Raw genomic sequence first — 13,748 nt, forward strand, 5'->3', positions numbered from 1 at the left:
GCCAGATCGCCCCTAACTTCTCCCAACCCCTGCTGGCCTGATCACCTCCACTGCCCCCTACCACAGGCCTGTTCATCCACAACTGCCCTCCCCTGCCGGCTTGATCGCCCCTAACTGCCCTCCCCTGCTGGCCAGATCGCCCCTAACTTCCCCCGCCCGCCCCGCTGGCCTGATCACCCCCACTCCCCCCGCTACAGGCCTGTTTGTCCACAACTGCCCCCCTCTGCCTGCCTGATCGTCCCTAACTGCCCTCTCCTGCCGGCCTGATCGCCCCTAACTTCCTGCCCTCCCACGCTGGTCTGATTATCCACACTGCTCCCCCCCTACAGGCCTGTTTGTCCACAACTGCCCCCCTCTGCAGGCCTGATTGCCCCTAACTGCCCTCCCCTGCTGGCCAGATCGCCCCTAACTTCCCCTCCTCACCCCGCTGGCCTGATCACCCCACTTCCGCCCCACATAGGCCTGTTCGTCCACAACTGCCCCCCTCTGCCAGCCTGATAGCCCCTAACTGCCCTCCCCTGCCAGGCAGATCACCCCTAACTTCCCCCTCCCCCAACGCTGGCCTGATTATCCACACTGCCCCCCCTACAGGCCTGTTTGTCCACAACTGCCCCCCTCTGCAGGCCTGATCGCCCCTAACTGCCCTCCCCTGCTGGCCAGATCGCCCCTAACTTCCCCCCTGCCACCCCGCTGGCCTGGTCACCCCCACTTCCCCTCCCTGCCTGCCTGATCACCCCTAACTGCTCTCCCCTGCAGGCCAGATCGCCCCTAACTGCTCTCCCCTGCAGGCCAGATCGCCCCTAACTGCCCTCCCCTGCCGGCCAGATCGCCCCTAACTTCCCCCCCAACCCCTGCTGGCCTGATCACCCCCACGGCCCCCTTCCACAGGCCTGTTCGTCCACAACTGCCCCCCCCCTCTGCCGGCCCGATCGCCCCTCTAACTGCCTCCGCCTCGACATCCCTGGAGGCCCCCAAACCACGGGAACACCCGCTCAACAAATGACGGGACCGCGTTCCCAACAGACCCGGCGCCATCCCGCGACACGCCCGGCACAGACGGCCACCGTCCTCGGCCCCGACCGACCACGGCCACGCGAACCCCGTACCGACGTGGGGAGGACGCTTCACGGGGAATTTCCCGGCGACGGGGGGGGGGGGGACACGGACCACAGGACTCACCCAGGACGCCCAGCCGGTAGTTGAGGGTGACGACGATGACGTTGCCGTAGCTCGCCAGGATGCTGCCGTCGATGATATTGCCCGTGCCCTCCATGTAGGAGCCGCCGTGGATGTACACCATCACCGGTTTCTTGCTGCTCTGGTCGTGGATGTCTGCGGGGAGACGGGGGGGGGGGGGGGGGGGGAGGACACGCGGTGAGGACCCTCGAGGAAGGACGGGCGCCCCACGGAGGGGCGGCCCGGGCCCTGGCCTGGGGTGGCTCAGTGGGCAGAGCGCCGGGTTCGATTCCCGGTCGAGGGCACAGGCCCGGGTTGCGGGCTCCATCCCCAGGAGGGGGCGTGCAGGAGGCGGCCGATCCATGATTCTCTCTCCTCACGGATGTTTCTCTCTCTCTCTCTCTCTGTTCCTCTCTGAAATCAATAAAAATATATATATATTTAAAAAAGGATATTATCCAGCCCCGGCCGGCGTGGCTCAGTGGATAGAGCGTCGGCCTGCGGACAGAAGGGTCCCGGGTTCGATTCCCGGTCAAGGGCATGTGCCTCGGTTGCGGGCACATCCCCAGTGGGGGGCGTGCAGGAGGCAGCCGGTCCGTGATTCTCTCTCATCGTGGATGTTTCTCTCTCTCTCCCTCTCCCTTCCTCTCTGAAATAAATAAAAAAATATATATATATATTTTTAAAAACATATATTTTATTGATTTTTTGCAGAGAGGAAGAGAGAGGGAGAGAGAGTTAGAAACATGGATGAGAGAGAAACATCGATCAGCTGCCTCCTGCACACCCCCCCCACTGGGGATGTGCCCGCAACCAAGGTCCATGCCCTTGACCGGGAATCGAACCCGGGCCCCTTCAGTCTGCAGGCCGACGCTCTATCCACTGAGCCACACCGGTCAGGGCTAATAAAAATATATATTTTTTAAAAAGAGATCAAGGACTTAGCCCTGGCTGGGTGGCTCGGCGACCCGGCTGGTTGGCGCATCATCCGATGCACTAAAAGGTTGTGGGTTCGATCCCTGGTGAGGGCGCCTGCCTAGGTGACAGGCTCCATCCCAGGTAGAGGCCCCAACAGGAGGCCCCCCAGGTGAGGATTGAAAATAAATAAATAAATTAGGAATTCAGCGTTAGCCCGTGTGGCTCAGTGGATAGAGCGTCGGCCCCACGGACGGAAGGGTCCCGGGTTCGATTCCGCTCCAGGGCACGTACCTTGGTTGCGGGCTCCTCCCCGGCCCCGGCATCCATGTTTCTCTCTCTGGATAAAATACGCTATTTCCTAACTGGCCCTCACACCCTAAAAATGGGACTTAAAATTGAAGACGCTCGCGGCATCCGTTATAAAACAGGTGATTTTATCATCTGAGGACGCGTGATTTCAACGGGAAAGAGATTCTTTATTTTCACGGTAACTTGCCCCGCTTTCGTCAAAGGTGTGTACTTCGTTTTAAGGACGTGAGGTCCTGCCCTGGCCAGTTTGCCCAGTGGTTAGAGCCTCGGCCTGCGGACTGAAGGGTCCCGGGTTCGATTCCGGTCAAGGGCATGTACCTCGGTTGCGGGCACATCCCCAGTGGGGGGCGTGCAGGAGGCAGCTGATGGATGTTTCTCTCTCATCATCGATGTTTCTAACTCTCTATCCCTCTCCCTTCTTCTCTGTAAAAAAATCAATAATAAAAAAAAATTGCACATTTTTTCTTCCAACTATCCATTCTGGATCATGACAAAAAAAAAAAAAAAACACCACAAAATAATGGTTTAAAAATGACCCACAGGACAGAAACGTGTAAAAACAAACCCCAAAAAAGAGGTATAAGCAAATGCTACTGCCGTGCGTGACTCTCACATCCGAGCTGTTTGAGCAACAAAAAGAAGAAAAGAGATGTTGATAAAAAAAATGACACGCGACTCCCACCTCCAGATAAAATGATGGAAATTGTATGTATTTTCCCAGGAATCACACCCGTGAGAACCCTCAGCGATTGCTTTCCTTGTCGTGTGATTTATTGATTATTATTTTCTGTGAATCCTCCCCCGAGGAAATTTCCCCATTGATTTTCAGAGAGGGTGGAAGGGGGCGAGGTGGGGGGGAGAGAGAGAGAGAGAAACATGGATGGGAGAGAGACACATCGATGGGTTGCCTGCCACAGGCACCCGACCAGGGCCGGGGTTCGAGCCTGCCGCGGAGGTACGTGCCCTCGACCGGAATCGAACCCGGGACCCGTCGGTCCGCGGGCCGACGACGCTCCGTCCGCCGAGCCAGACCAAATGGGGCAGCTTTGCTGTTTTATGGAACAGCTAGAGGCCCGGTGCATGAACTCGTGCACGTGTGGGGTCCGTCGGTCGGCCTGGCCGGGGATGGGGGGCCTGATGGGGGCCCCGTCTTGCCCAGTCCCGATCGGGGGGGCCAGCCGGCCAGGGGGAGGGACCGCAGGGGGTTGGCCGGGCGCAGGAGGCTGGCTGTGGGGAGTTCCTGCATTGAGCGTCTGCCCCCTGGTGGTGAGTGCACGTCATAGCGACCGGTCGACCGGTCATCCGGCCGCTTAAGCTTTTATATATATAGAGAGATGATGTGAAAACAATATTTCTCAATGGCCGACTCGGGGAGCCATTATCAACGTGCAGAGAATCCGTCTGTTTGGAAAACAGACAGACAAACAAACGCAGAAAAAGGCCAGTCCCTCGCCCCGTGACCCTCCCTCCTCCCCTCACCCCCCTCCCCCCCCGAAAAAAATGTTCCTCCCATGTGGTTCACACATTTTGCAATTCCCCCACGGAATGCAGACCCGAGATCCAAAATGCAACAGGGACTCACAAAACCACATTCGGGAGGGAGACACGGAAGGACTCATGCAGATGCGTGTTCAGAGTTCGGGGACTCTTCTCGTGGCCAGGCCAACCGAAAAAAAAAAAAAGAAAAAGAAAAAAAGAAAAAAAAAATAAGAAAAAAAATTAAGAAAAAGTGAAACACCAGAAAAAAAACAAACAAACAAAAAAAAACCACAAGTGGATTTTCCTGGTCCATCACATGTGGATGATTCACTTCCTATGTATCAGGGACGTGTGCCCACGTCTACTCACGGGTAATCCATGGGTAGTGATCGCACCGTCACTGGGATTTAAAAAAAAAAAAAAAATGACCGTGGTTTGCAAACAGGAAGAACAAAATGGAAGCACGCCGAGGCGTCCTCATTTCAGGTCGAGGGAGGAAAAAACCGGGTGGAAATGAAAAAGAAGAAGAAAAAAATAAAAAAATAAGAGAGATAGAGATACACTCATGCATCGAGCTTTGGAGGAGGGGGAGAAAGAAAAAAAAGAAGAAAAAAGAAAAAAAAAAAAAACCACAAGAAAAAATATACCTTCATCGTCCCCACGCTGATTACTGGTTATATCGTCTGAGTGTCTCTTGCTGTTGGCTCCTGGCGTCGGAGGAGGGAGGGAGAATAAAGGGAAAAAGAATTCAAAACCAACAGGTTTGCAAAAATTAAAAAAAAAAAAAAAAAGTTCAGAAGAGAGAGAGAGAGAGAGAGAGCTATCACCCAATCAAAGACCGGAAAAAAAAGAAAAAAAAAAAAGAATGTCGCACAAAAAGTTAAATTCTGTTCCCCCTGGATTTCAAAAATAAAAAAAAAAAAGAAAGAAACAGGGCGATGAAAAATGTAAAGAAACAGAATACATGTCAAGAAGAAAGAATTCAGAGTGTTATTTGCAAAAAAAAAAAAACCAACAACAATTGGGTATTTTGAGAAAAGGCACGCTGGGGGGTTAAAATGAGACAATTGCAAAGGAAAAAAAAGGAAATGAGCTAATGTGACGTTCCCGGGAGGGGGAAAAAGAAGAAAAAAAAAAGAACATTAAATGATCAAAAAGCAGATTTCCGTCCCCCCGTTCGTACAGGAAAGGCACGTAAAATATCCAACGGTCCTCGGATTGCGCCACGGGATCACCCCGATACGTTCCCTGAAAACGGATCCCTTGGACGCTTGGGTTAACACGAAACTCCACAGTGGACACGCAGAAACACATGTGAACCATACGACACGGGAGAAAAAAGTATACACGTTCTTTTTTTTTTTTTTTTTTCACGGTGGCACGAGCATCCAAAAATTCACCATTTCCGGTAAAAGTCGGCAAGGTCAGTGGGCAGTGTATAAAATCGTGGCCACCGAAGGAATAATTTATTCTTATCTATTATTAAAACACACACACACACACACACACACTAGGATTTTCAATCAGGATTTCCTAAGATGAAAACCTTGGGGATGACGTGTGCAATGTTTGAAAACCCTTATTAAGTCGTAGCTGAAAGGTTACGGCTGTTCGAATTTGTAAAAAAAAAATCCACGAATACACTGAAATCACTTACCTTTGATTACAAAAATTGGAGGCCCCGGGAATTCGCACGTGGACAAATTGTGGGGAGTGAGCCTCAACCCCACCAAAACCTCCTACTGTGTGCTCGGTGCACAGGGCTCCAGGATGGCTTTTTGGGTTTTCTTGAAATGGGTTTTTACGAGAGGCCCGGTGCACGAATTCGTGCACCGCTGGGGTCCCTCGGCCTGGCCTGCGGGATCGGGCCGAAACCGGCTCTCCGACATCCCCCGAGGGGTCCCAGATTGCGAGAGGGTGCAGGCCAGGCCGAGGGACCCCACCGGTGCACGATCGGGGCCGGGGAGGGACGCAGGAGGCTGGCCAGCCGGGGAGGGACCGCGGGAGGGCTCCAGGATGTGTCTGGCCCGTCTCACTCAGTCCCGATCAGCCGGACCCCAGCAGCAAGCTAATCTACCGGTCGGAGCATCTGCCCCCCTGGTGGTCAGTGCACGTCATAGCGAGCGGTTGAGCGGCCTTAGCATATCATTAGCATATTACGCTCTGATTGGTTGAACGGCTGACCGGTCGACCAGACACTTAGCATATTAGGCTTTTATTCTATAGGATTGATTTCAGAGAAGAAGGGAGAGAGAGAGAGCGAGAGAGAGAAACATCCATGAGGAGAGAGAATCACCGATCAGCTGCCTCCCTGCACGCCCCCTACTGGGGACGAGCCCACAACCCGGGCCTGTGCCCTTGACCGGGAATCGAACCGTGACCTCCTGGTTCCTAGGCCGGCGGTCAACCACTGAGCCACGCCGGACGGACGGGCTGAGATTCATCTTTTTGCCTCTCAATAGCCTGTTGACTCATCAGCATTTAATGGAAAATCCTCTTCTTTTTCTCACTGAATTCCGGATTTCCATCGCTTTCTATGAGTTTGTTTCTGTTCTGCATGTCGGCTTATTCTGTGCGATAGATTTGTCCACGTTAAGTGAGAAACGTGGCATTTGTCTTCCTCGGACTAGTTTCACCGAGCGAAACCCCCTCCAGGCCCATCCACGTTGTGGCCGAGGGCAAGATGTCCTGCTTCTCCATGGCCGAGTGACACTGGAAAAACGTCCACGAATTTCTTTCTCTTATTTGGATCGTTGCCAGAGGTCAGAAAGGTCGGGGGGATGAGTGTGAAAGTTGAATTCATTATTAAGCACATATGGGGCTCGGCCGGCGTGGCTCAGTGGTTGAGCGTCCACCTAGGAACCAGGAGGTCACGATTCAATTCCCCGTCAAGGGCACATGCCCGGGTTGTGGGCTCGATCCCCAGTAGAGGGCGTGCAGGAGGCAGCGGATCCATGATTCTCTCTCCTCGTGGATGTTTCTCTCTCTCTCTCCCTCTCCCTTCCTCTCTGAAATCAATAAAAATATACATATATTTTTTAAAAAGGTGAAATGATGAGAAATTACATATGGATAGTCACAGAGCAGTCGTGAGGATGTGAAACACCGCACGGGGAATCTGTATATACAAAAGCCTGAGTGTCTGTCCGTCCGACCGGACGCTATGACGTGCACTGACCACCAGGGGGCAGACGCTCAGCGCAGGAGCTGCCGTGACGTGCACTGGCCATTAAACATTAACGGTGCCACAAACCCACACTCGGCGTCCCCCACGTGGGACACGGGACCTGCCACCACCCCGGAGCGACACCCCAGCAAATCGCGCCTCACGCTGCCGAGACCCCGTGGCACAAACTGAGGCCCACGGCCCAGCCCAGCCCGGAAACAGAGGCTGTGGGAGCCGAGTAATGACGTCACGTAGCAACGCCCGGCTTCCTCTCCCTAGCAACTAGCCTCCTTGCAGTTACTTCAGCCCAGGAACACGACTTGCTTTATAGCCAGGTGCACACATTTTACATTTTCACCAAATGTCTGCGAAGTGTTTTCCCGAGCCTCATCTCATTTGATCCTCACGGAAGTCCTGGGGTAGGCAGATAGGAGACTCGGTGGAATCCTATTTTTTCTTTTCATTAGCCAGACGCGAGTAGCGATATTAAAATATTTCTTCTAATACATTTTCTTTCAATGGGCACAAATCCGTGCACCGGGCCACTAATATAATTAATAAGGTTATAATAGCTCTGTATGGTGTCAGATGGATACCAGATTAATGGGTCCATCATTTTGTAAGGTACATAAACGTCTCATCACTAATTTGTCCACCTGAAACGAATACAATCTTGTATGTCAACTGTCATCTATAGATATAAAAGCCTAATGAGCAAATTGTCCCCGCGGGAGTTCGACCGGGGAGACCGAGGACTCGCAATGGCATACGCTGACCACCAGGGGGCGGCACGGAATGAAGGAAATAGATTTTAAGGGAAACAGATTTTGCTGGAATGAATGCCGGGGTAGATCCCACAAAAAAACGCATCTCAAATCCACCCTCCCCACAGAATGCCCCAAATAATATCCCATTTCTTCTCATCATTAGCACAAGCATGTCAGACTCGGGGCCCGCGGGCCGCATGCGGCCCACAATGAATGTTTTTCCGGCCCGGCCAATGGAACGGTATGTATTGTTTTAAAAAGGTTTCGTCACTTAAGTTTTGCAATATCCTGTTACACATCACCTATACTAATAAAAGGGTAATATGCAAATTGGTCACGACGCCCTCATAATGACCGAACAGCAGGTTTCATGGGGCGACCAGGCCAGCAGGAGGGGGGGGGCAGTTGGGGGCGACCAGGCTGGCTGGTTGGGCAGTTAGGGGCGATCAGGCAGGCAGGCGGAGGCGGTTAGGGGTGATCAGGCCGGCTGGTTGGGCAGTTAGGGGCGATCAGGCAGGCAGGCAGAGGCGGTTAGGGGTGATCAGGCCGGCTGGTTGGGCAGTTAGGGGCGATCAGGCAGGCAGGCAGAGGCGGTTAGGGGCGATCAGGCCGGCAGGTTGGACAGTTAGGGGCGATCAGGCAGGCAGGCGGAGGCGGTTAGGGGTGATCAGGCCGGCAGGTTGGACAGTTAGGGGCGATCAGGCAGGCAGGCAGAGGCGGTTAGGGGTGATCAGGCCAGCTGGTTGGACAGTTAGGGGCGATCAGGCAGGCAGGCAGAGGCGGTTAGGGGCGATCAGGCTGGCAGGTTGGACAGTTAGGGGCGATCAGGCCGGCAGGCAGGCAGAGGCGGTTAGGGGTGATCAGGCCGGCTGGTTGGGCAGTTAGGGGCGATCAGGCAGGCAGGCAGAGGCGGTTAGGGGTGATCAGGCAGTTAGGGGCGATCAGGCAGGCAGGCGGAGGCGGTTAGGGGTGATCAGGCCGGCTGGTTGGACAGTTAGGGGCGATCAGGCAGGCAGGCAGAGGCGGTTAGGGGGTGATCAGGCCGGCAGGTTGGGCAGTTAGGGGCGATCAGGCAGGTAGGCAGAGGCGGTTAGGGGTGATCAGGCCGGCTGGTTGGACAGTTAGGGGCGATCAGGCAGGCAGGCAGGCAGAGGCGGTTAGGGGGTGATCAGGCCGGCAGGTTGGACAGTTAGGGGCGATCAGGCCAGCAGGCAGGTGAGTAGTTAGGAGCCAGCTGTCGTGGATTTTGAGAGGGATGTCCGACTGCCGGTTTAGGCCTGATCCCCGGGGGGGTCAGACATCCCCCAAGGGGTCCCGGATTCGAGAGGGTGCAGGCTGGGCTGAGGAACCCCCTCCCCCTGTGCACGAATTTCGTGCACCGGGCCTCTAGTTATTAATGACGGATGACTGTCACCGCGTGGCATTCGTGTCCCTCACACGCCTTACACGCAGGCCCGCCATCTCTCTCCACGGACACCGGCCGCGAATATTCCAGCAGCCGACGGCCACGTCCTTCCTCTCGGACGGACGTGCGTGGCGTGGGCAACAGGAAATGTTTCGCTTCCGGAGAACGAGAAAATCAGGTTTGTTTGCGTGACGCTTATTCATTTGCGCCATTATTCAGTGTCTGGTGAGTTCACGTTCAAGAAGAAATATTCATTTTTATTAACATGTTCTATTATGTCAGGTTCACGATGCATCTTTTATCTCAGCCCTTGGTCTTCGGCCTGTCTCTATCGCAATAAACCGACGTTTCTGTGAAAATGGAAGCTTTTTTTTCTTCTTTTTTTGCGGCCCAAATACGCGTAAGCCTTGTTTATCTGGCCCGTGCGAGCCTTTGAGATTGACATGCTGGTGGTACTGATTCTACCACACCTCGGTGGGGATCTGGTTTCAAATATTAAAGGGAATACTCCAGCCACCTCAAAGACACGTACGGCTGCGCCCTTATTAAAATTTAAAAGTGATTTTATAAATAAAATATCTCCACGCCCAGAGTCCCGAAGGATGTCCATAAATTTTTTATATTTAAAAAAATAATAATAATGGGCATATATTTTATTTTTTTAAATATTTCATTTATTAATACTTTTATTGATGTCAGAGAGGAACGGAGAGGGAGAGAGAGAGAAACATCCACGATGAGAGAGAATCACGGAGCGGCTGCCTCCTGCACGCCCCCTGCTGGTTGGGGATCGAGCCTGCAACCCGGGCATGTGCCCTTGGCTGGAATCGAACCCAGGACCCTTCAGTCCGCAGGCCAATGCTCTCTATCCACTGAGTCACACCAGCTAGGGCTGTGGGGTTTTTTATGGGTTATATATATATTTTTTGTTTTTTTCTTTTTCTCTCACTGGGTTAGGAAGAAAGACTGAGAGAAAAATGGGGCTAATTCATGGTCATTTTTTGGGGGGGGCGGGGAACGGGCAAGGATGGTTTAACCCTCTCTCTGGCAGGAACGGGATAAATGCATAATGTTACAGGTCTGTGACAGAGGACTGTGTTTAGGATTAAAGTCTCAGGGGGCCGGGATCCAGACGGACGCAGAGCAATTCTATCCACTTATTCTTTCCGGTCGTGAATTTTGTTACCGAGCGATTTCTGTTCTCGGGCGTGAAAGACGAATCCCGTGAGACGTACAGGAGTCCCTCCCCTTTTCCGCCGAACTGATGGGAGATGCAGATGGGAGATGCAGACGCCCTCCCCGGACCATCAACGGCGTGGGCCCGAGACGCGGCCGCGGATGCATTTAAACGCGGGAACTGATTTAAGATTGAATTATAGTCGACGCTTTCCATGCATTTTTACAGCGCACACGGCGTGCTGAAGATGGAATAGTCGTTGATGGGCCCTGAGGTACACGCTCTGTAATGCTGTGTGAAAACACACCCGCCCACGCAAGCAAAACAGAGATGGGATTAGAGAGAGAGAGAGAGAGAGAGAGAGAGAGAGAGAGAGAGCGGGCGGGCAGAGAGCTCGGTGGAGGGAGGGTGGAGAGGGGCTGGGAGGAGGGATTGAGCAAAAATGAAAGAAAAAGAAAAAAAGGACTCACGGACGTCGGCAACAGTGTGGTGACTGGGGGAGAGAGAGAAGAGGAGGAAGGAATACTGAATGGGAACTGTAATCCTATATAATAAAAGGGCAATATGCAAATTGACCATCACGCCATCACACAAGATGTGGTCAAACGATGACCGTCACAAGATGGCCTGCAGGGGAGGGCACTTGGGAGGGACCAGGCCTGCAGGGGAGGGCAGTTAGGGGAGACCAGGCCTGCAGGGGAGGGCAGTTGGGGGGGACCAGGCCTACAGGGGAGGGCAGTTAGGGGTGACCAGGCCTGCAGAGGAGGGCAGTTAGGGGTGACCAGGCCTGCAGGAGAGGGCAGTTAGGGGTGACCAGGCCTGCAGGGGAGGGCAGTTGGGGGGACCAGGCCTGCAGAGGAGGGCAGTTAGGGGTAACCAGGCCTGCAGGGGAGGGCAGTTGGGGGCGACCAGGCCTGCAGGGGAGGGCAGTTAGGGGCAACCAGGCCTGCAGGGGAGGGCAGTTGGGGGGGACCAGGCCTGCAGGGGAGGGCAGTTGGGGGGGACCAGGCCTGCAAGGGAGGGCAGTTGCGGGGTGACCAGGCCTGCAGGGGAGGGCAGTTAGGGGTGACCAGGCCTGCAGGGGAGGGCAGTTGGGGGCGACCAGGCCTGCAGGGGAGGGCAGTTGGGGGCAACCAGGCCTGCAGGGGAGGACAGTTGGGGGCGACCAGGCCTGCAGGGGAGGGCAGTTGGGGGTAATCAAGCCTGCAGGGGAGGGCAGTTAGGGGGGACCAGGCCTGCAGGGGAGGGCAGTTAGGGGTTACCAGGCCTGCAGGGGAGGGCAGTTAGGGGGGACCAGGCCTGCATGGGAGGGCAGTTAGGGGTGACCAGGCCTGCAGGGGAGGGCAGTTGGAGGCGATCGGGCTGGCAGGGGAGCAGTTAGGTGTCGATCCAGCTGGCAGGGGAGTGGTTAGGGGGCGATCAGGCTGGCAGGCAGAAGCAGTTAGGGGCAATCAGGCAGGCAGGCAGGCAAGCAAGCAGTTGGAAGCCAGCAGTCCTGGATTGTGAAAAGGACACCCCCCCGAGGGGTCCCAGGTAGGAGAGGGTGCAGGCTGGGCTGAGGGACACCCACCCTCCCCCATGCACGAATTTCGTGCACCGGGCCTCTAGTCCTATAAAATAAAAGGGTAATATGCAAATTGACCCTAACGGCGGAACGGCCGGTTGCTGTGACGTGCACTGACCACCAGGGGGCAGACGCTCAATGCGGGAGCTGCCCCCTGGTGGTCAGTGTGCTCCCACAGGGGGAGTGCCGCTCAGCCAGAAGCCGGCTCCTGGTTGGCCAGTGTGGCAGCAGAGGTGGGAACAGGCCTAAGCTGTTAGTCGGACATCCCCCGAAGGGCACCCTGGCTGCCAGAGGGATGTCTGACTGCCAGCTTAGGCCCGATCCCCCAGGGAGCAGGCCTAAGCCAGCAGGTGGACATCCCCCGAGGGGTCCCGGACTGCGAGAGGGTGCAAGCCGGGCTAAGGGACCCCCTGCCATGAGTGCACGAATTTTTGTGCACCGGGCATCTAGTTAAAAAATAAAAAAATAGGTCAGCAGAGGTAGCTCCATGATTGAGCATTGACCTACGAACCAGGGGGTCCCGGGTTCAATTCCGAGTCAAGGGCACATGCCCGGGTTGCAGGCTCCATCCCCAACCAGTAGGGGGCATGCAGGAGGCAGCCGATCCGTGATTCTCTCCCATCACGGATGTTTCTCTCCCTCTCCCTCTCCCTTCCTCTCTCTGAAATAAAAAAAAAAAAAATTAATATATATTCTTCTCTGTTTGTATTAGCCTCGTGTTCCTTCGGAAAATAATGTGTGATGAGATTTTCCTGGTTATGAAATTTCCATCCAATATGTGTGTGATGGCGCCAAGCCAGTCGATGCATTCCATCGTAAATGCATCGCAGCATTAGCGTCAGACCCAGATGCAAACTCCCTCTCCCCCGAGGAGCTCACAGACTTATGCTAAATGAGTTCCACATTTTTTTAAAAAAAAAATAAGCATATTCTACGTTGAGATCCCCTTAAGTGATTGCTAGCTTCGCGACTTCCTTTCTCCGGCACGATGAGGCGCAATCTCGGTTATTGACGCAAATCTCCTCTTCCCTGGTTATGAATTTTCATCTTGGCTGCGAGGATTACTTTCTGTGGGGTTTACAGGGAACCACGGAACGGAGCTTAAAATAGTTAACACCACAGAAAACACTTCATAAGGAAGTGGTGGCAAATAGGATTAATCTATGTGCAAACAGGTCTTTTTTTTTTTTTCACTTTTGCTTCTTTTTCTTTCTTTTTATTTTTTTTCTCTGTATAAATACTAATATTTTAGCCAGGAAACCGACTGCTCCCTCCCTCAGCCACTACTCCTTGCTGGCAGACACCCCAATGAGCCTTCAGGGTTTCCATAACACCTCTCGGGGCCAACGTCCTCTCTCGCGCGCTCTCTTTTCATTTTGTCTTGGTTAATTCTTTTTTTTTTTTATAAAGTAATTTTTCAGCCCAGGCAGTGTGGCTCAGTGGTAGAGCATCGACCTGTGAACCAGGAGGTCACGGTTCGATTCCCGGATCGAGCACATGCCCGGGTTGCAGGCTCGATCCCCATTGCGGGCGTGCGGGAGGCAGCCGGTCCGTGATTCTCTGTTATCATGGACACTAGAGGCCCGGTACACGAAATTCATGCACGGGGCGAGGGATTCCTCAGCCCGGCCTGCACCCTCTCCAATCCAGGACCCCTCGGGGGATGTCCGACTGCTGGTTTAGGTCCGATCCCTCTCGCAATCCGGGACCGCTGGCTCCTAACCGCTCACCTGCCTGCCTGCCTGATCGCCCCTAACTGCTCCCCAGCCTCCCTGATCGCCCCCTAA

The 13,748-nt window shown here is 54.2% G+C and overlaps 1 protein-coding gene across 2 annotated transcripts in view; it reads right to left on the reverse strand.

Moving 5' to 3' along the window:
• The window catches only part of NLGN4X (neuroligin 4 X-linked), a 115,266-nt gene that overhangs the window by 62,110 nt on the left and 39,408 nt on the right, over positions 1-13,748 (reverse strand). The window contains exons 2-3 of one of the 2 annotated variants that reach the window (XM_054715385.1): positions 4,530-4,589; positions 1,180-1,332 (exon numbers count right to left, since the gene is read on the reverse strand). In XM_054715385.1, coding sequence (XP_054571360.1) covers positions 1,180-1,332; positions 4,530-4,589 — 213 coding nt within the window. The remainder of the gene's footprint in view (positions 1-1,179; positions 1,333-4,529; positions 4,590-13,748) is intronic. The other variant, XM_054715386.1, reaches the window with a different exon arrangement.

Source organism: Eptesicus fuscus, chromosome 1 (assembly GCF_027574615.1).
Source record: "Eptesicus fuscus isolate TK198812 chromosome 1, DD_ASM_mEF_20220401, whole genome shotgun sequence".
In the NCBI taxonomy this organism is placed as follows: Eukaryota; Metazoa; Chordata; class Mammalia; order Chiroptera; family Vespertilionidae; genus Eptesicus; species Eptesicus fuscus.